Consider the following 24,060-nt stretch of genomic DNA (forward strand, 5'->3'; position numbering starts at 1 on the left):
GTGAGGGGAGGATGACGGAACAAAAAGAAAAAACTGTTAGAGAGAGCCATTCCGTGAAAAAAAATACTTTGTGATTTTAAAACTGTGGGGTGACATAAAGAAGATCATGTCTTCCATCTGAATGGACACCATACTATAGCCACTGCCTTTCTTGACTTGGCAGGGGTGGGGGAACTCCAGGCTTCAATGGGTGGTGTCCTGTAGGTTTTAGATGTGTTCTTGATCCAACAGCTGATTTAAATGGCTAAATTATGTCCTCAACATGTCTTGAAGTTCTCCAGAGGCCTGTTAATGATAATAATTTGATTCAGGTTTGTGGACCCAGGGTGAGATCTAAAACCTACAGGACACTGGCCCTTGAGGCCTGGAGTTCCCCACCCCTGACTTAGAGGGTTGTTTTCTTTTTAAAAGGCACTTTTGCAGAGGATTATGATCACCTGACCAGACACTGTGTAGGGCCTTCAAACCAAACTATGGAAGAACCTCAGAATGCAACACAACCTCACATGTACAGATAAATAAATGTGTATATATATCATTCACAGAGCTATTAGAAAATATTTACATTTTTTTAACATGGAGTGCACTATTCCACAAGCTGTAGGCCTGTATCATGAAGTCTGTAAAATGAGCATCCTTATGTATGTTTGTCTACCCGCTGTGCTTCTGTTACTGTTATTGTTTATGTTACTTATATTATATATGTTGTCTTACCAAATGAGTTTATTCCTTTCACTCAGCTCACAAAAAAACTGACCGATCAGGGTCTAAACATGCAGTGAGTTTTTCTTAATAGTGAAAGGATTGATAGTACTTGTTAAAATGATTTATTTCAGATGTTTCTTGTATTTTTTTCCCTTGTTGATGTGCAATAAACTCTATATTTTATGATTTTCTTCCCTAATAAAATGGCTTGACCTTTACTTGAAACCAAATTTTCACATATTGAGAATTCAATTTTATTTATATAGCTCCAAATCACAACAGCAGTCACCTCAAGGCGCTTTGTATTGTACAGTAGATCATACAATAGATACCGAGAAAGACTCAACAATCATATGACCCCCTATGAGCAAGCACTTTGGCGACAGTGGGAAGGAAAAACTCCCTTTGAACAAGAAGAAAACTCCAGCAGAACCAGGCTCAGGGAGGGGCGGGGCCATCTGCTGCGACCGGTTGGGGTGAGAGAAGGAAGACAGGATAAAGACATGCTGTGGAAGAGAGACAGAGATTAATAACAGATATGATTCAATGCAGAGAGGTTTATTAACACATAGTGAGTGAGAAACTGGTGACTGGAAAGGAAAAACTCAATGCATCATGGGAATCCCCGGCAGCCTACGTCTATTGCAGCATAACTAAGGGTGGCTTCAGCATCACCTGGTCCAGCCCTGTTACGCCCCACTTAAAAACGAAGTGTTGACTGGAGTGAGGGGTAACACAAAGTGAAAGAGAAAACATGAACTACTGGAGAATAGATGTCATTAAACATGATTTATTGCCCGAAACTACTACAGTAAAAATAAACACAGGGAAGCTCTCTTCTTCAGGGTCTCCAAGGCCAAAACAACAAACAAAACACCCCCTTTAGCTAAAAATCAAACCAAGTACTCTCTAACCAAAACAAAATACAATGGCTGAGCTCCCTGTCTAACCAAAACAGGAGAAAACAGTTGAAACAAAAATGGCAGAGAACCCCTACCTGCTTCCACAACGATGAACTAATTAACACAGTAAGGGCACACCTTTGCTTACAATAAAAGAAAGAAAACCAAAGTTTCACAGAGTTTAAGGTGTCTCTCTCTCTCTCTTGCTCACACTCACTCACTCACTCACTCACTCACTCACTCACTCACTCAGGCCTGCTGCCCAAAACACTATAGCTCACAGCTCTGGCAAAAATGGGGGAAGTGGCAGCGGTGTGGCAGTTTAGGATGGCAGACTATATGCCGTGGCTGACGAGCTGGAACACACCTCAGCTGTGGCTCATGAGGCAGACCTGCAACACAAGAAAAAGGAGAGAAAAAACTCTTCCACAGAGGGAGAGCCACTAGAGGTCAGCGACCGTAACAAGCCCTAACTATATGCTTTAGCAAAAAGGAAAGTTTTAAGCCTAATCTTAAAAAGATGAGAAGTTAGCTGAAGCAGGGTGGTGCAGGGGCTGGTCAGATATCAAGTGCTGAGAGTGGATCTTTGGTCCTCTGTGCAGCTCTGTCCACTCTCAGCTGTTCCAGGATTGCTAAAGACACTGCCCTGCAAAGCAATAACACAAGAAAGTCGCCATTTTAATACAAAAACAGCATTTCCATTGTTGGTAGCTGTAGTATGTTGTTAAAATGCCCTTTTAAACCCAACATATTTACATTCACATAACTACAAATAAACTTAAATCTACAGTGCTGCTGGCACAGGATGATGATTCATACCAACGGATGGATTTGATCTTCAAGAAAGTTCATAGTCAGTGAGAAGAAACAGGTCAAGTATAAAGAGACAAATGGAACATTCTGCAGCCTTTATATACTCTCGGTTGCTCCTTGGTTAAGTGCATGTGATAGAACTGTACGAATGAAGTGCAAAGTTAATTTATGGTAATTTATAGTTACTCCTTCTTACTGCCAATAATCTGTGCACTTTCAGGTGAGCTCTTTGTTCTCTCTGTACAATACCACCTTCACCTTCAATAGCACCTTAGAGTATTCTGACTGGCTGCATCACCACCTGGTACGGCAGCTGTAATGCTCTGGACCGCAAAGCTCTGCAGAGGGTGGTGAGATCAGCACAGCGCATCACCAGGACTGAACTGCCAGCCATGCAGGATCTCTACAGACTGCGCTGCATGAAGAAGACACAGCGGATCCTCTCTGATCCTAGCCACCCCAGCCACAGACTTTTCACATTCCTGCTGTCTGGCAGGAAGTTCAGGAGCATTCAGACCCGCACTACCAGACATAGAGACAGCTTTTACCCACAAGCCATCAGGCTTTTGAACTGCTGACATTCTATACACACCATTACACACTCACTACAATTACAGGACTCTACACACTGTCACTTCAACTAATGCCACTTAAATGCTCGTTGCACAAGATCTGCACAAACTGTAAATACCAACTTGTCTGAAATACTCTAAATATTTTATACTATTTTTCTCTCTTTTTTCTCTTTATCATTATTATTAATGATATTTCCTGTTAATTTCTTCTTAATTTAACACTTTCTATATGCTCATGTAAAGCAGAGGAGCACGAGCCAAAGAATTTCATTATGGGGAAATGTGGCTACACTGTTTATCTGTACATGACAATAAAACTTGAAACCATTTTCAGTGTGTATGCAAGTCCACCCAAGCCACATTCCTGAGAACAAAGGAACATTACAAACACTATCAGATTTCAGCACTCGCATATCATCCGTATCAGAAGGTCTGGTTATTAGCTAAAAATGTCCCATTAAATAACTTATTAAGAAAACAACTAAATACACAGAAAATATTATGAAAACTGGTTTATTTTATATCTCCTACTTTGAAGTGAAGCAATAAAAACATGTATAAAACATCACAAACTGTAATATTATACAAATTAGAGATGGCACGATACCACTTTTTTATGTCCGATACCGATACCGATATCATAAATTTGGATATCTGCCGATACCGATATGAATCCGATATAGTGTTTTTTAATCAACAAAACTGTTTTTTTTAAATATCTTGCTGCATTTTGTATAAGTTCATACTCAAGTTTAAAACAACAACTACACTAAAGCTATTCTGTTATACCTGTATGCAAAAAAAATATTTCATAGTTGAGCAATACTGATCAATCTAATCAACTTAAACCTACACCATCCTCCCTATTCTGGTATTTTAAAGAGTACTTAGCGTAAATATTAAGCAACCTAACTAATAGGGTTCCAACTCCCAGCAACAACAAAAATAAATGAATAAAAAATAGGGAACCACCCCTCACGCTCCACCTCATGATGCTTAATCGACGTAATCAACCTTAAGTTGATGCAGTGTGAAATTATTTTTCAAGAAATATTAAATAGATTCAACATCTTTCTTCAACAAAATTGCAGACTGCACAGATGGTACCTTCCCAAAGTAAAAAGTACTATAGCTTACTAGGGTATATATATTAGACTTAATAGTCACTATGTACAGTAATTGACTTCTATTCCTTTTACATCAAATTAAAACTTTGGGTGTAAGATTCAGATAATTATTTATTAAAAGCTAGACATTTTAAATGAGAATAAGAAAGAAAAGTATGTCTTTGTGTCCCCTTTTCCCTGTTCATGCCCTATCGGCCCCCCTGGCTAAACTTTGCTAGATCCGCCCCTGCACAGTTACCAGCGTCAGCTACGTAGAAAAAGATCCTGGTGTAGAAAGTAATAATAAATAAATTCTAACAACAGCTTATCAAGCTTAAACGTGCTGCTGTTCTTCAGCCGCTGGTTTCCTCTTTCTGGTGCAAACTGGGCCAAAAACAAACAAGAGAGACGGACTCGCGACAGAAAAGCCGATCAGCTGATCATTAAGCAGTTTCATGATTGAAATAGCAGCAAGAAGAGGCAGTCGCTTGTTAAGCTTAACGCAGGAATGCTTTACAAACATTCAGAGATGGACTTACACACTTGCTTTACTTCTCTCGGGATAACTTTGTCGGAGATGAAATGCCGGGTTGCTAGCGAAGCTCCAAATGCTATCCAGACCACCAACAGGTCCCGCATGCCACAACTGCTCTATCACGTGATGCATACTGCTACGACGTGCTAACGTTCTGAGGTGAGTTACGGCGTGTTGCAAGTTTTGTGAGGTGCTTTTGTGATATTTAATGGGTCGGATTACATTTTTTATTTTTCTCCGATATCCGATCCAGTAATTTAGGTCAGTATCGGACCGATACCGATACGTAATATCGGATCGGTCCATCTCTAATGCAAATGCTTCCTGCTGATGCAATGGAGACATCTTCCAGTGACAGTCTTCATCAGTGTGAGTGTGAGGAGGATCCTAAACCAACCGACACAGAAGTGCATGTTCACAACTCCCTCTGTGCAGACGGGGTCAGCACCCTGGGTGAGGAGGGGTGGTGCTGTGGCCAGTCAGGTATGAAGTGCTCAGAGTGGATCTTTGGTCCTCTGTGCAGCTCTGTCCACTCTCAGCTGCTCTGCAAAGCAATAACACGAGAAAGACGTCATTTTAACACAATACAGCATTTTCATTGTTGGCAGCTGCAGTATGTTGTTAAAATGCAATTTTAAACTCAACATATACACACAATAACTATAAATAAACTTAAACCTACAGTACTGTAGGACGATGATTTACACCAGCTATTGGAAGGATTTAGTCTTCAAGACAGTTTGTAGCCAATGTGAGGTGATAACTTACATAGCTGGAACACAGCACCACTCTCCAGTTTGTCATTTGGTCATCCATCCTTCTCATCGGGTTGGGGTAAGGCTGTCTTCTGGGTGGAGTATCTCTCTGTGTTAGCTCCGTCTTGGCCGTTGAGTGTCTGAAGTGCTGAATGCTGGGAGAGGACAAGTGTAAAGCACCTGAAGACAAAAAGACAAAGAGAAAAGCATGAATTCACAGATCACAGAGTTCTTCAATTTACTTTTCATCTGTTATGTGTTTTTACCTTACCTCTGATCCCTTAGCCACAGGCTATACCTTATGTAAAAACAAGAGACCACCTTTGCAGATTGAACAAATATTTGAAATTGTGGTGGCAGATTTCTTTTCTCATGTATTAATCACATATTGAATCATATCACATTAGTTATAGTAATATCACTTTCTCACTCCTGTCACTAGTTTACATGCATGTGGAATGTTAACACAGTGAGGCCATTGTAATGGGAAATGTTAAACAGATAGTGGGACTCCTTCTGCTTATCAGGGATGTAAATCCTTACATAACGGCCAAGCAGAAAACAAGGTCATAATTCTCTCTGTGAGGGACAAAGTATAGCCCCCCTGTGAGAGGGGCCAACATGTGAGTTTGTGGAATGTTCTTTGTCTGTGTGTCTGTATATAAGATGTAAGGGCGGTGGCCACAATTCAGAGAAGGTCCTAGTGTTTCACTGGGATGCTCTCTCCACATTGCAATGTGTTTATTAAACTCACTTCAAATCAAGCTCACTGGGTGTGTTGTAGGTTATTGTTAAATTTTCCACAACAAAATAAAGTGCAAGAAAGTTACTTACCAGCATGACAAGACATAATTGCACAAATAAACATTAAAAGACATGAAAAGAAGTCAAAGATATTTGCAATAAACAGATCTCAGTGCAAGAAAGTTACTTACCAGCAATACAAGACATAAATACACACATAAACATTATAAGACATACATACACACATAAACATTATAAGACATAAAAACAAGTCAAAGATATTTGCAATAAACAGACCTCAGTGTAAGAAAGTTAATTACCAGCAATACAAGATATAAATACACACATAAACATTACAAGACATACATACACACATAAACATTATAAGACATAAAAACAAGTCAAAAATATTTGCAATAAACAGACCTCAGTTCAAGAAAGTTACTTACCAGCAATAAAAGACATAAATACACACATGAACATTATAAGGAAAAAAAAACAGATCAAAGATATTTGCAACAAACAGACCTCAGTGCAAGATAGTTACTTACCAGCAATAAAAGACATAAATACATACACAAACATTATAAGACATAAAAACAAGTCAAAGATATTTGCAATAACCAGACTTTAGTGCAAGGAAGTTACTTACCAGCAATAAAAGACATAAATACACACATAAACATTACAAGACATAAATACACACATAAACATTATAAGACATACATACACACATAAACATTATAAGACATAAAAACAAGTCAAAGATATTTGCAATAATCAGACCTCAGTGCAAGAAAGTTACTTACCAGAAATACAAGACATAAATACACACATAAACATTATAAGACATAAAAACAAGTCAAAGATATTTGGAATAACCAGACCTTAGTGCAAGGAAGTTTCTTGCCAGCAATACAAGACAAAAATACACACATAAACATTACAAGACATAAAAACAAGTCAAAGATATTTGCAATAACCAGACCTTAGTGCAAGGAAGTTTCTTACCAGCAATACAAGACATAAATACACACATAAACATTATAAGACATAAAAACAAGTCAAAGATATTTGCAATAAACAGACCTCAGTGTAAGAAAGTTACTTACCAGCAATACAAAACATAAATACACACATAAACATTACAAGACATAAATACACACATAAACATTACAAGACAAAAAAACAGGTCAAAGATATTTGCAATAAACAGACCTCAGTTCAAGAAAGTTACTTACCAGCAATACAAGACATAAATACACACATAAACATTATAAGACATACATACACACATAAACATTATAAGACATAAAAACAAGTCAAAGATATTTGCAATAAAAGGACCTCAGTGCAAGAAAGTTACTTACCAGCAATGCAAGACATAAATACACACATAAACATTATAAGACAAAAAAACAGATCAAAGATATTTGCAATAAACAGACCTCAGTGCAAGAAAGTTACTTACCAGAAATACAAGACATAAATACACACATAAACATTATAAGACATAAAAACAAGTCAAAGATATTTGCAATAATCAGACCTCAGTGCAAGAAAGTTACTTACCAGCAATACAAGACATAAATACACACATAAACATTATAAGACATACATACACACATAAACATTATAAGACATAAAAACAAGTCAAAGATATTTGCAATAAACAGACCTCAAAGTATGAAAGTTACTTACCAGCAATACAAGACATAAATACACACATAAACATTACAAGACAAAAAAACAGATCAAAGATACTTGCAATAAACAGACCCCAGTGCAAGAAAGTTACTTAACAGCAATACAAGACATAATTACACACATAAACATTACAAGACATAAATACACACATAAACATTATAAGACAAAAAAAAGAAGATCAAAGATATTTGCAACAAACAGACCTCGGTGCAAGAAAGTTACTTACCAGCAATACAAGACATAAATACACACATAAACATTATAAGACATAAAAACAGGTCAAAGATATTTGCAATAATCAGACCTCAGTGCAAGAAAGTTACTTACCAGCAATACAAGACATAAGTACACACATAAACATTATAAGACATAAAAACAAGTCAAAGATGTTTGCAACAAACAGGCTCAGTGCAAGAAAGTTACTTACCGGCAATACAAGACATAAATACACACATAAACATTATAAGACATAAAAACAGGTCAAAGATATTTGCAATAAACAGACCTCAGTGCAAGAAAGTTACTTACCAGCGACACAAGACATAAATACACACATAAACATTATAAGACATAAAAACAGGTCAAAGATATTTGCAATAAACAGACCTCAGTGCAAGAAAGTTACTTACCAGCGACACAAGACATAAATACACACATAAACATTATAAGACATAAAAACAGGTCAAAGATATTTGCAATAAACAGACCTCAGTGCAAGAAAGTTACTTACCAGCAATACAAGACATAAATACACACATAAACATTACAAGACATAAAAACAAGTCAAAGATATTTGCAATAAACAGACCTCAGTGCAAGAAAGTTACTTACCAGCAATACAAGACATAATTACACATTTAACAGCAATATAAGACATAAATACACACATAAACATTATAAGACATAAAAACAAGTCAAAGATATTTGCAATAATCAGACCTCAGTGCAAGAGAGTTACTTACCAGAAATACAAGACATAAATACACATATAAACATTATAAGAAACGAAAACAGATCAAAGATATTTGCAACAAACAGACCTCAGTGCAAGAAAGTTACTTACCAGCAATACAAGATATAAATACACACACAAACATTATAAGACATAAAAACAAGTCAGAGATTTTTGCAATAATCAGACCTCAGTGCAAGAAAGTTACTTACCAGAAATACAAGACATAAATACACACATAAACATTATAAGACATAAAAACAAGTAAAAGATATTTGCAATAATCAGACCTCAGTGCAAGAAAGTTACTTACCAGCAATACAAGACATAAATACACACATAAACATTATAAGACATAAAAACAAGTCAAAGATATTTGCAATAAACAGACCTCAGTATAAGAAAGTTAATTACCAGCAATACAAGATATAAATACACACATAAACATTACAAGACATACATACACACATAAACATTATAAGACATAAAAACAGGTCAAAGATATTTGCAATAAACAGACCTCAGTGCAAGAAAGTTACTTACCAGCAATACAAGACATAAATACACACATTAACATTACAAGACATAAAAACAAGTCAAAGACATTTGCAATAAACAGACCTCAGTGCAAGAGAGTTACTTACCAGCAATAAAAGACATAAATACATACACAAACATTATAAGACATAAAAACAAGTCAAAGATATTTGCAATAACCAGACTTTAGTGCAAGGAAGTTTCTTACCAGCAATACAAGACATAAATACACACATAAACATTACAAGACATAAATACACACATAAACATTATAAGACATAAAAACAAGTCAAAAATATTTGCAATAAACAGACCTCAGTTCAAGAAAGTTACTTACCAGCAATACAAGACATAAATACACACATAAACATTACAAGACATAAATACACACATAAACATTATAAGACATAAAAAAAGTCAAAGATATTTGCAATAAACAAACCTCAGTGCAAGAAAGTTACTTACCAGCAATACAAGACATAAATACACACATAAACATTATAAGACATAAAAACAAGTCAAAGATATTTGCAATAATCAGACCTCAGTGCAAGAAAGTTACTTACCAGAAATACAAGACATAATTACACACATAAACATTACAAGACAAAAAAAAGCAGATCAAAGATATTTGCAACAAACAGACCTCGGTGCAAGAAAGTTACTTACCAGAAATACAAGACATAAATACACACATAAACATTATAAGAGATAAAAACAAGTCAAAGATATTTGCAATAATCAGACCTCAGTGCAAGAAAGTTACTTACCAGCAATACAAGATATAAATACACACACAAACATTATAAGAGATAAAAACAAGTCAAAGATATTTGCAATAAACAGACCTCAGTGCAAGAAAGTTACTTACCAGAAATACAAGACATAAATACACACATAAAAATTATAAGAGAAAAAAACAAGTCAAAGATATTTGCAATAATCAGACCTCAGTGCAAGAAAGTTACTTACCAGCAATACAAGATATAAATACACACACAAACATTATAAGAGATAAAAACAAGTCAAAGATATTTGCAATAAACAGACCTCAGTGCAAGAAAGTTACTTACCAGAAATACAAGACATAAATACACACATAAACATTATAAGAGATAAAAACAAGTCAAAGATATTTGCAATAATCAGACCTCAGTGCAAGAAAGTTACTTACCAACAATACAAGATATAAATACACACACAAACATTATAAGACATAAAAACAAGTCAAAGATATTTGCAATAACCAGACCTTAGTGTAAGGAAGTTATTCACCAGCAATACAAGACATAAATACACACATAAACATTACAAGACAAAAAAACAGGTCAAATATATTTAAAATAAACAGACCTCAGTGCAAGAAAGTTACTTACCGGCAATACAAGACATAAATACACATATAAACATTATAAGACATAAAAACAAGTCAAAGATATTTGCATTAAACAGACCTCATTTCAAGAAAGTTACTTACCAGCAATACAAGACATAAATACACATATAACCATTATAAGACATAAAAACAAGTCAAAGATATTTGCAATAAACAGACCTCAGTGCAAGAAAGTTACTTACCAGCAATACAAGACATAAATACACATATAACCATTATAAGACATAAAAACAAGTCAAAGATATTTGCAATAAACAGACCTCATTTCAAGAAAGTTACTTACCAGCAATACAAGACATAAATACACACATAAACACTATAAGACATAAAAACAAGTCAAAGATATTTGCAATAACCAGACCTTAGTGCAAGGAAGTTTCTTACCAGCAATACAAGACATAAATACACACATAAACATTATAAGACAAAAAAACAGATCAAAGATATTTGCAATAAACAGACCTCAGTTCAAGAAAGTTACTTACCAGCAATACAAGACATAAATACACACATAAACACTATAAGACATAAAAATAAGTGAAAGATATTTGCAATAATCAGACTTCAGTGCAAGAAAGTTACTTACCAGCAATACAAGACATAAATACACACATAAACATTATAAGACATAAAAACAAGTCAAAGATATTTGCAATAAACAGACCTCAGTGCAAGAAAGTTACTTACCAGCAATACAAGACATAAATACACACATAAACACTATAAGACATAAAAACAAGTCAAAGATATTTGCAATAACCAGACCTTAGTGCAAGGAAGTTTCTTACCAGCAATACAAGACATAAATACACACATAAACATTATAAGACAAAAAAACAGATCAAAGATATTTGCAATAAACAGACCTCAGTTCAAGAAAGTTACTTACCAGCAATACAAGACATAAATACACACATAAACACTATAAGACATAAAAATAAGTGAAAGATATTTGCAATAATCAGACTTCAGTGCAAGAAAGTTACTTACCAGCAATACAAGACATAAATACACACATAAACATTACAAGACATAAATACACACATAAACATTATAAGACAAAAAAAACAGATCAAAGATATTTGCAACAAACAGACCTCAGTGCAAGAAAGTTACTTACCAGCAATACAAGACATACATGCACACATAAACATTATAAGACATAAAAACAAGTCAAAGATATTTGCAATAATCAGACCTCAGTGTAAGAAAGTTACTTACCAGCAATACAAGACATAAATACACACATAAACATTATAAGACATAAAAACAAGTCAAAGATATTTGCAATAAACAGACCTCAGTGCAAGAAAGTTACTTACCAGCAATACAAGACATAAATACACACATAAACACTATAAGACATAAAAACAAGTCAAAGATATTTGCAATAACCAGACCTTAGTGCAAGGAAGTTTCTTACCAGCAATACAAGACATAAATACACACATAAACATTATAAGACAAAAAAACAGATCAAAGATATTTGCAATAAACAGACCTCAGTGCAAGAAAGTTACTTACCAGCAATACAAGACATAAATACACACATAAACATTATAAGACATAAAAACAGGTCAAAGATATTTGCAATAAACAGACCTCAGTTCAAGAAAGTTACTTACCAGCAATACAAGACATAAATACACACATAAACATTACAAGACATAAAAACAAGTCAAAGATATTTGCAATAAACAGACCTCAGTGCAAGAAAGTTACTTACCAGCAATAAAAGACATAAATACATACACAAACATTATAAGACATAAAAACAAGTCAAAGATATTTGCAATAACCAGACTTTAGTGCAAGGAAGTTACTTACCAGCAATACAAGACATAAATACACACATAAACATTACAAGACATAAATACACACATAAACATTACAAGACAAAAAAACAGGTCAAAGATATTTGCAATAAACAGACCTCAGTTCAAGAAAGTTACTTACCAGCAATACAAGACATAAATACACACATAAACATTATAAGACATACATACACACATAAACATTATAAGACATAAAAAAAAGTCAAAGATATTTGCAATAAAAAGACCTCAGTGCAAGAAAGTTACTTACCAGCAATACAAGACATAAATACATACATAAACATTATAAGCCAAAAAAACAGATCAAAGATACTTGCAATAAACAGACCTCAGTTCAAGAAAGTTACTTACCAGCAATACAAGACATAAATACACACATAAACATTATAAGACATAAAAACAAGTCAAAGATATTTGCAATAATCAGACCTCAGTGCAAGAAAGTTACTTACCAGAAATACAAGACATAAATACACACATAAACATTATAAGACATAAAAACAAGTCAAAGATATTTGCAATAATCAGACCTCAGTGCAAGAAAGTTACTTACCAGCAATACAAGACATAAATACACACATAAACATTACAAGACATAAATACACACATAAACATTATAAGACAAAAAAAACAGATCAAAGATATTTGCAACAAACAGACCTCAGTGCAAGAAAGTTACTTACCAGCAATACAAGACATAAATACACATATAAACATTATAAGACATAAAAACAAGTCAAAGATATTTGCAATAACCAGACCTTAGTGCAAGGAAGTTTCTTACCAGCAATACAAGACATAAATACACACATAAACATTATAAGACAAAAAAAACAGGTCAAAGATATTTGCAATAAACAGACCTCAGTTCAAGAAAGTTACTTACCAGCAATACAAGACATAAATACACACATAAACATTATAAGACATAAAAACAAGTCAAAGATATGTGCAATAATCAGACCTCAGTGCAAGAAAGTTACTTACCAGCAATACAAGACATAAATACACACATAAACATTACAAGACAAAAAAACAGGTCAAAGATATTTGCAATAAACAGACCTCAGTTCAAGAAAGTTACTTACCAGCAATACAAGACATAAATACACACATAAACATTATAAGACATACATACACACATAAACATTATAAGACATAAAAACAAGTCAAAGATATGTGCAATAATCAGACCTCAGTGCAAGAAAGTTACTTACCAGCAATACAAGACATAAATACACACATAGACACTATAAGACATAAAAACAAGTCAAAGATATTTGCAATAAACAGACCTCAGTGCAAGAAAGTTACTTACCAGCAATACAAGACATAAATACACACATAAACATTATAAGACATAAAAACAAGTCAAAGATATTTGCAATAAACAGACCTCAGTGTAAGAGAGTTACTTACCAGCAATACAAGACATAAATACACACATAAACATTACAAGACAAAAAAACAGATCAAAGATATTTGCAATAAACAGACCTCAGTGCAACAAAGTTAATTACCAGCAATACAAGACATAAATACACACATAAACATTACAAGACATACATACACACATAAACATTATAAGACATAAAAACAGGTCAAAGATATTTGCAATAAACAGACCTCAGTGCAAGAAAGTTACTTACCAGCAATACAAGACATAAATACACACATAAACATTACAAGACATAAAAACAAGTCAAAGACATTTGCAATAATCAGACCTCAGTGCAAGAGAGTTACTTACCAGCAATACAAGACATAAATACACACATAAACATTACAAGACAAAAAAACAGGTCAAAGATATTTGCAATAACCAGACTTTAGTGCAAGGAAGTTACTTACCAGCAATACAAGACATAAATACACACATAAACATTACAAGACAAAAAAACAGGTCAAAGATATTTGCAACAAACAGACCTCAGTGCAAGAAAGTTACTTACCAGCAATAAAAGACATAAATACATACACAAACATTATAAGACATAAAAACAAGTCAAAGATATTTGCAATAACCAGACTTTAGTGCAAGGAAGTTACTTACCAGCAATACAAGACATAAATACACACATAAACATTACAAGACAAAAAAACAGGTCAAAGATATTTGCAATAAACAGACCTCAGTTCAAGAAAGTTACTTACCAGCAATACAAGACATAAATACACACATAAACATTATAAGACATACATACACACATAAACATTATAAGACATAAAAAAAAGTCAAAGATATTTGCAATAAACAGACCTCAGTGCAAGAAAGTTACTTACCAGCAATAAAAGACATAAATACATACATAAACATTATAAGCCAAAAAAACAGATCAAAGATACTTGCAATAAACAGACCTCAGTTCAAGAAAGTTACTTACCAGCAATACAAGACATAAATACACACATAAACATTATAAGACATAAAAACAAGTCAAAGATATTTGCAATAATCAGACCTCAGTGCAAGAAAGTTACTTACCAGAAATACAAGACATAAATACACACATAAACATTATAAGACATAAAAACAAGTCAAAGATATTTGCAATAATCAGACCTCAGTGCAAGAAAGTTACTTACCAGCAATACAAGACATAATTACACATTTAACAGCAATATAAGACATAAATACACACATAAACATTATAAGACATAAAAACAAGTCAAAGATATTTGCAACAACAAGACCTCAGTGCAAGAAAGTTACTTACCAGAAATACAAGACATAAATACACACATAAACATTATAAGACATAAAAACAAGTCAAAGATATGTGCAATAATCAGACCTCAGTGCAAGAAAGTTACTTACCAGCAATACAAGACATAAATACACACATAAACATTATAAGACATAAAAACAAGTCAAAGATATGTGCAATAATCAGACCTCAGTGCAAGAAAGTTACTTACCAGCAATACAAGACATAAATACACACATAAACATTATAAGACATACATACACACATAAACATTATAAGACATAAAAACAAGTCAAAGATATGTGCAATAATCAGACCTCAGTGTAAGAAAGTTACTTACCAGCAATACAAGACATAAATACACACATAAACATTATAAGACATACATACACACATAAACATTATAAGACATAAAAACAAGTCAAAGATATGTGCAATAATCAGACCTCAGTGTAAGAAAGTTACTTACCAGCAATACAAGACATAATTACACACATAAACATTATAAGACATAAAAACAAGTCAAAGATATGTGCAATAATCAGACCTCAGTGCAAGAAAGTTACTTACCAGCAATACAAGACATAAATACACACATAGACACTATAAGACATAAAAACAAGTCAAAGATATGTGCAATAATCAGACCTCAGTGCAAGAAAGTTACTTACCAGCAATACAAGACATAAATACACACATAGACACTATAAGACATAAAAACAAGTCAAAGATATTTGCAATAAACAGACCTCAGTGCAAGAAAGTTACTTACCAGCAATACAAGACATAAATACACACATAAACATTATAAGACATAAAAACAAGTCAAAGATATTTGCAATAAACAGACCTCAGTGTAAGAGAGTTACTTACCAGCAATACAAGACATAAATACACACATAAACATTACAAGACAAAAAAACAGATCAAATATATTTGCAATAAACAGACCTCAGTGCAACAAAGTTAATTACCAGCAATACAAGACATAAATACACACATAAACATTATAAGACATACATACACACATAAACATTATAAGACATAAAAACAAGTCAAAGATATGTGCAATAATCAGACCTCAGTGTAAGAAAGTTACTTACCAGCAATACAAGACATAATTACACACATAAACATTATAAGACATAAAAACAAGTCAAAGATATGTGCAATAATCAGACCTCAGTGCAAGAAAGTTACTTACCAGCAATACAAGACATAAATACACACATAGACACTATAAGACATAAAAACAAGTCAAAGATATGTGCAATAATCAGACCTCAGTGCAAGAAAGTTACTTACCAGCAATACAAGACATAAATACACACATAGACACTATAAGACATAAAAACAAGTCAAAGATATTTGCAATAAACAGACCTCAGTGCAAGAAAGTTACTTACCAGCAATACAAGACATAAATACACACATAAACATTATAAGACATAAAAACAAGTCAAAGATATTTGCAATAAACAGACCTCAGTGTAAGAGAGTTACTTACCAGCAATACAAGACATAAATACACACATAAACATTACAAGACAAAAAAACAGATCAAATATATTTGCAATAAACAGACCTCAGTGCAACAAAGTTAATTACCAGCAATACAAGACATAAATACACACATAAACATTACAAGACATACATACACACATAAACATTATAAGACATAAAAACAGGTCAAAGATATTTGCAATAAACAGACCTCAGTGCAAGAAAGTTACTTACCAGCAATACAAGACATAAATACACACATAAACATTACAAGACAAAAAAACAGGTCAAAGATATTTGCAATAACCAGACTTTAGTGCAAGGAAGTTACTTACCAGCAATACAAGACATAAATACACACATAAACATTACAAGACAAAAAAACAGGTCAAAGATATTTGCAACAAACAGACCTCAGTGCAAGAAAGTTACTTACCAGCAATAAAAGACATAAATACATACACAAACATTATAAGACATAAAAACAAGTCAAAGATATTTGCAATAACCAGACTTTAGTGCAAGGAAGTTACTTACCAGCAATACAAGACATAAATACACACATAAACATTACAAGACAAAAAAACAGGTCAAAGATATTTGCAATAAACAGACCTCAGTTCAAGAAAGTTACTTACCAGCAATACAAGACATAAATACACACATAAACATTACAAGACAAAAAAACAGGTCAAAGATATTTGCAATAACCAGACTTTAGTGCAAGGAAGTTACTTACCAGCAATACAAGACATAAATACACACATAAACATTATAAGGAAAAAAAAACAGATTAAAGATATTTGCAACAAACAGACCTCAGTGCAAGAAAGTTACTTACCAGCAATAAAAGACATAAATACATACACAAACATTATAAGACATAAAAACAAGTCAAAGATATTTGCAATAACCAGACCTTAGTGCAAGAAAGTTACTTACCAGCAATACAAGACATAAATACACACATAAACATTATAAGACATAAAAACAAGTCAAAGATATTTGCAATAAACAGACCTCAGTGCAAGAAAGTTACTTACCAGCAATACAAGACATAAATACACACATAAACACTATAAGACATAAAAACAAGTCAAAGATATTTGCAATAATCAGACCTCAGTGCAAGAAAGTTACTTACCAGCAATACAAGACATAAATACACATATAAACATTATAAGACATAAAAACAAGTCAAAGATGTTTGCAACAAACAGGCTCAGTGCAAGAAAGTTACTTACCGGCAATACAAGACATAAATACACACATAAATATTATAAGACATAAAAACAGGTCAAAGATATTTGCAATAAACAGACCTCAGTGCAAGAAAGTTACTTACCGGCAATACAAGACATAAATACACACATAAACATTATAAGACATAAAAACAAGTCAAAGATATTTGCAATAAACAGACCTCAGTGCAAGAAAGTTACTTACCAGCAATACAAGACATAAGTACAAATATAAACATTATAAGACATAAATACACACATAAACATTATAAGACATACATACACACATAAACATTATAAGACATAAAAAAAAGTCAAAGATATTTGCAATAAACAGACCTCAGTGCAAGAAAGTTACTTACCAGCAATGCAAGACATAAATACACACATAAACATTACAAGACATAAATACACACATAAACATTATAAGACATACATACACACATAAACATTATAAGACATAAAAAAAGTCAAAGATATTTGCAACAACAAGACCTCAGTGCAAGAAAGTTACTTACCAGCAATACAAGACATAAATACACACATAAACATTATAAGACATAAAAACAAGTCAAAGATATTTGCAATAAACAGACCTCAGTGCAAGAAAGTTACTTACCAGCAATACAAGACATAAATACACATATAAACATTATAAGACATAAAAACAAGTCAAAGATATTTGCAATAAACAGACCTCAGTGCAAGAAAGTTACTTACCAGCAATACAAGACATAAATACACACATAAACACTATAAGACATAAAAACAAGTCAAAGATGTTTGCAACAAACAGGCTCAGTGCAAGAAAGTTACTTACCAGCAATACAAGACATAAATACACACATAAACACTATAAGACATAAAAACAAGTCAAAGATGTTTGCAACAAACAGGCTCAGTGCAAGAAAGTTACTTACCGGCAATACAAGACATAAATACACACATAAATATTATAAGACATAAAAACAGGTCAAAGATATTTGCAATAAACAGACCTCAGTGCAAGAAAGTTACTTACCAGCGACACAAGACATAAATACACACATAAACATTACAAGACAAAAAAACAGATCAAAGATACTTGCAATAAACAGACCTCAGTGCAAGAAAGTTACTTACCAGCAATACAAGACATAAATACACACATAAACATTACAAGACAAAAAAAACAGATCAAAGATATTTGCAATAAACAGACCTCAGTGCAACAAAGTTAATTACCAGCAATACAAGACATACATACACACATAAACATTATAAGACATAAAAACAGGTCAAAGATATTTGCAATAAAAAGACCTCAGTGCAAGAAAGTTACTTACCAGCAATACAAGACATAAATACACACATAAACATTATAAGACATAAATACACACATAAACATTATAAGACATAAAAACAAGTCAAAGATATTTGCAATAAACAGACCTCAGTGCAAGAAAGTTACTTACCAGAAATACAAGACATAAATACATACACAAGCATTATAAGACATAAAAACAAGTCAAAGATATTTGCAATAACCAGACTTTAGTGCAAGGAAGTTACTTACCAGCAATACAAGACATAAATACACACATAAACATTACAAGACATAAATACACACATAAACATTATAAGACATAAAAACAAGTCAAAAATATTTGCAATAAACAGACCTCAGTTCAAGAAAGTTACTTACCAGCAATACAAGACATAAATACACACATAAACATTATAAGACAAAAAAACAGATCAAAGATATTTGCAATAAACAGACCTCAGTTCAAGAAAGTTACTTACCAGCAATACAAGACATAAATACACACATAAACATTACAAGACAAAAAAACAGATCAAAGATACTTGCAATAAACAGACCTCAGTGCAAGAAAGTTACTTAACAGCAATACAAGACATAATTACACACATAAACATTACAAGACAAAAAAACAGATCAAAGATACTTGCAATAAACAGACCTCAGTGCAAGAAAGTTACTTAACAGCAATACAAGACATAAATACACACATAAACATTATAAGACAAAAAAAAGCAGATCAAAGATATTTGCAACAAACAGACCTCAGTGCAAGAAAGTTACTTAACAGCAATACAAGACATAATTACACACATAAACATTACAAGACAAAAAAACAGATCAAAGATACTTGCAATAAACAGACCTCAGTGCAAGAAAGTTACTTACCAGCAATACAAGACATAAATACACACATAAACATTATAAGACATAAATACACACATAAACATTATAAGACATAAAAACAAGTCAAAGATATTTGCAATAATCAGACCTCAGTGCAAGAAAGTTACTTACCAGAAATACAAGACATAAATACACACATAAACATTATAAGACATAAAAACAAGTCAAAGATATTTGCAATAATCAGACCTCAGTGCAAGAAAGTTACTTACCAGAAATACAAGACATAAATACACACATAAACATTATAAGACATAAAAACAGGTCAAAGATATTTGCAATAAACAGACCTCAGTGCAAGAAAGTTACTTACCAGCGACACAAGACATAAATACACACATAAACATTATAAGAAACGAAAACAGATCAAAGATATTTGCAATAACCAGACCTCAGTGCAAGAAAGTTACTTACCAGAAATACAAGACATAAATACACACATAAACATTATAAGACATAAAAACAAGTCAAAGATATTTGCAATAAACAGACCTCAGTGCAAGAAAGTTACTTACCAGAAATACAAGACATAAATACATACACAAGCATTATAAGACATAAAAACAAGTCAAAGATATTTGCAATAACCAGACTTTAGTGCAAGGAAGTTACTTACCAGCAATACAAGACATAAATACACACATAAACATTACAAGACATAAATACACACATAAACATTATAAGACATAAAAACAAGTCAAAAATATTTGCAATAAACAGACCTCAGTTCAAGAAAGTTACTTACCAGCAATACAAGACATAAATACACACATAAACACTATAAGACATAAAAACAGATCAAAGATATTTGCAATAAACAGACCTCAGTTCAAGAAAGTTACTTACCAGCAATACAAGACATAAATACACACATAAACATTACAAGACAAAAAAACAGATCAAAGATACTTGCAATAAACAGACCTCAGTGCAAGAAAGTTACTTAACAGCAATACAAGACATAATTACACACATAAACATTACAAGACAAAAAAACAGATCAAAGATACTTGCAATAAACAGACCTCAGTGCAAGAAAGTTACTTAACAGCAATACAAGACATAAATACACACATAAACATTATAAGACAAAAAAAAGCAGATCAAAGATATTTGCAACAAACAGACCTCGGTGCAAGAAAGTTACTTACCAGCAATACAAGACATAAATACACACATAAACATTATAAGACATAAAAACAAGTCAAAGATATTTGCAATAATCAGACCTCAGTGCAAGAAAGTTACTTACCAGAAATACAAGACATAAATACACACATAAACATTATAAGACATAAAAACAAGTCAAAGATATTTGCAATAATCAGACCTCAGTGCAAGAAAGTTACTTACCAGAAATACAAGACATAAATACACACATAAACATTATAAGACATAAAAACAAGTCAAAGATATTTGCAATAAACAGACCTCAGTGCAAGAAAGTTACTTACCAGCAATACAAGACATAAATACACACATAAACATTATAAGACATAAAAACAGGTCAAAGATATTTGCAATAAACAGACCTCAGTGCAAGAAAGTTACTTACCAGCGACACAAGACATAAATACACACATAAACATTATAAGAAACGAAAACAGATCAAAGATATTTGCAATAACCAGACCTCAGTGCAAGAAAGTTACTTACCAGAAATACAAGACATAAATACACACATAAACATTATAAGACATAAAAACAAGTCAAAGATATTTGCAATAATCAGACCTCAGTGCAAGAAAGTTACTTACCAGCAATACAAGACATAAATACACATATAAACATTATAAGACATAAAAACAAGTCAAAGATATTTGCAATAACCAGACCTTAGTGCAAGGAAGTTTCTTACCAGCAATACAAGACATAAATACACACATAAACACTATAAGACATAAAAACAAGTCAAAGATATTTGCAATAATCAGACCTCAGTGCAAGAAAGTTACTTACCAGCAATACAAGACATAAATACACATATAAACATTATAAGACATAAAAACAAGTCAAAGATATTTGCAATAAACAGACCTCAGTGCAAGAAAGTTACTTACCAGCAATACAAGACATAAATACACACATAAACATTATAAGACATAAAAACAAGTCAAAGATATTTGCAATAAACAGACCTCAGTGCAAGAAAGTTACTTACCAGCAATACAAGACATAAATACACACATAAACACTATAAGACATAAAAACAAGTCAAAGATATTTGCAATAATCAGACCTCAGTGCAAGAAAGTTACTTACCAGCAATACAAGACATAAATACACATATAAACATTATAAGACATAAAAACAAGTCAAAGATATTTGCAATAACCAGACCTTAGTGCAAGGAAGTTTCTTACCAGCAATACAAGACATAAATACACACATAAACACTATAAGACATAAAAACAAGTCAAAGATATTTGCAATAATCAGACCTCAGTGCAAGAAAGTTACTTACCAGCAATACAAGACATAAATACACATATAAACATTATAAGACATAAAAACAAGTCAAAGATATTTGCAATAAACAGACCTCAGTGCAAGAAAGTTACTTACCAGCAATACAAGACATAAATACACACATAAACACTATAAGACATAAAAACAAGTCAAAGATGTTTGCAACAAACAGGCTCAGTGCAAGAAAGTTACTTACCAGCAATACAAGACATAAATACACACATAAACACTATAAGACATAAAAACAAGTCAAAGATGTTTGCAACAAACAGGCTCAGTGCAAGAAAGTTACTTACCGGCAATACAAGACATAAATACACATATAAATATTATAAGACATAAAAACAGGTCAAAGATATTTGCAATAAACAGACCTCAGTGCAAGAAAGTTACTTACCAGCGACACAAGACATAAATACACACATAAACATTACAAGACAAAAAAACAGATCAAAGATACTTGCAATAAACAGACCTCAGTGCAAGAAAGTTACTTACCAGCAATACAAGACATAAATACACACATAAACATTACAAGACATAAATACACACATAAACATTATAAGACAAAAAAAACAGATCAAAGATATTTGCAATAAACAGACCTCAGTGCAACAAAGTTAATTACCAGCAATACAAGACATACATACACACATAAACATTATAAGACATAAAAACAGGTCAAAGATATTTGCAATAAAAAGACCTCAGTGCAAGAAAGTTACTTACCAGCAATACAAGACATAAATACACACATAAACATTATAAGACATAAATACACACATAAACATTATAAGACATAAAAACAAGTCAAAGATATTTGCAATAAACAGACCTCAGTGCAAGAAAGTTACTTACCAGAAATACAAGACATAAATACATACACAAGCATTATAAGACATAAAAACAAGTCAAAGATATTTGCAATAACCAGACTTTAGTGCAAGGAAGTTACTTACCAGCAATACAAGACATAAATACACACATAAACATTACAAGACATAAATACACACATAAACATTATAAGACATAAAAACAAGTCAAAAATATTTGCAATAAACAGACCTCAGTTCAAGAAAGTTACTTACCAGCAATACAAGACATAAATACACACATAAACATTATAAGACAAAAAAACAGATCAAAGATATTTGCAATAAACAGACCTCAGTTCAAGAAAGTTACTTACCAGCAATACAAGACATAAATACACACATAAACATTACAAGACAAAAAAACAGATCAAAGATACTTGCAATAAACAGACCTCAGTGCAAGAAAGTTACTTAACAGCAATACAAGACATAATTACACACATAAACATTACAAGACAAAAAAACAGATCAAAGATACTTGCAATAAACAGAC

General features: G+C 32.5%; 1 protein-coding gene across 1 annotated transcript in view; it reads right to left on the reverse strand.

Annotated features, from left to right (window-relative positions):
• Nucleotides 1-1,071: 1,071 nt before the first annotated feature.
• The window catches only part of LOC309708148 (uncharacterized protein), a 117,438-nt gene continuing 94,449 nt past the window's right edge, over nt 1,072-24,060 (reverse strand). Inside the window, exons 4-5 of the mRNA XM_082535930.1 lie at nt 5,405-5,571; nt 1,072-5,180 (exon numbers count right to left, since the gene is read on the reverse strand). Of these exons, the coding sequence (XP_082392056.1) occupies nt 5,172-5,180; nt 5,405-5,571 (176 nt within the window). The 3' untranslated portion in view covers nt 1,072-5,171. The remainder of the gene's footprint in view (nt 5,181-5,404; nt 5,572-24,060) is intronic.

Source organism: Aulonocara stuartgranti (assembly GCF_965226115.1).
Source record: "Aulonocara stuartgranti genome assembly, chromosome: 6".
Classification (NCBI taxonomy): domain Eukaryota; kingdom Metazoa; phylum Chordata; class Actinopteri; order Cichliformes; family Cichlidae; genus Aulonocara; species Aulonocara stuartgranti.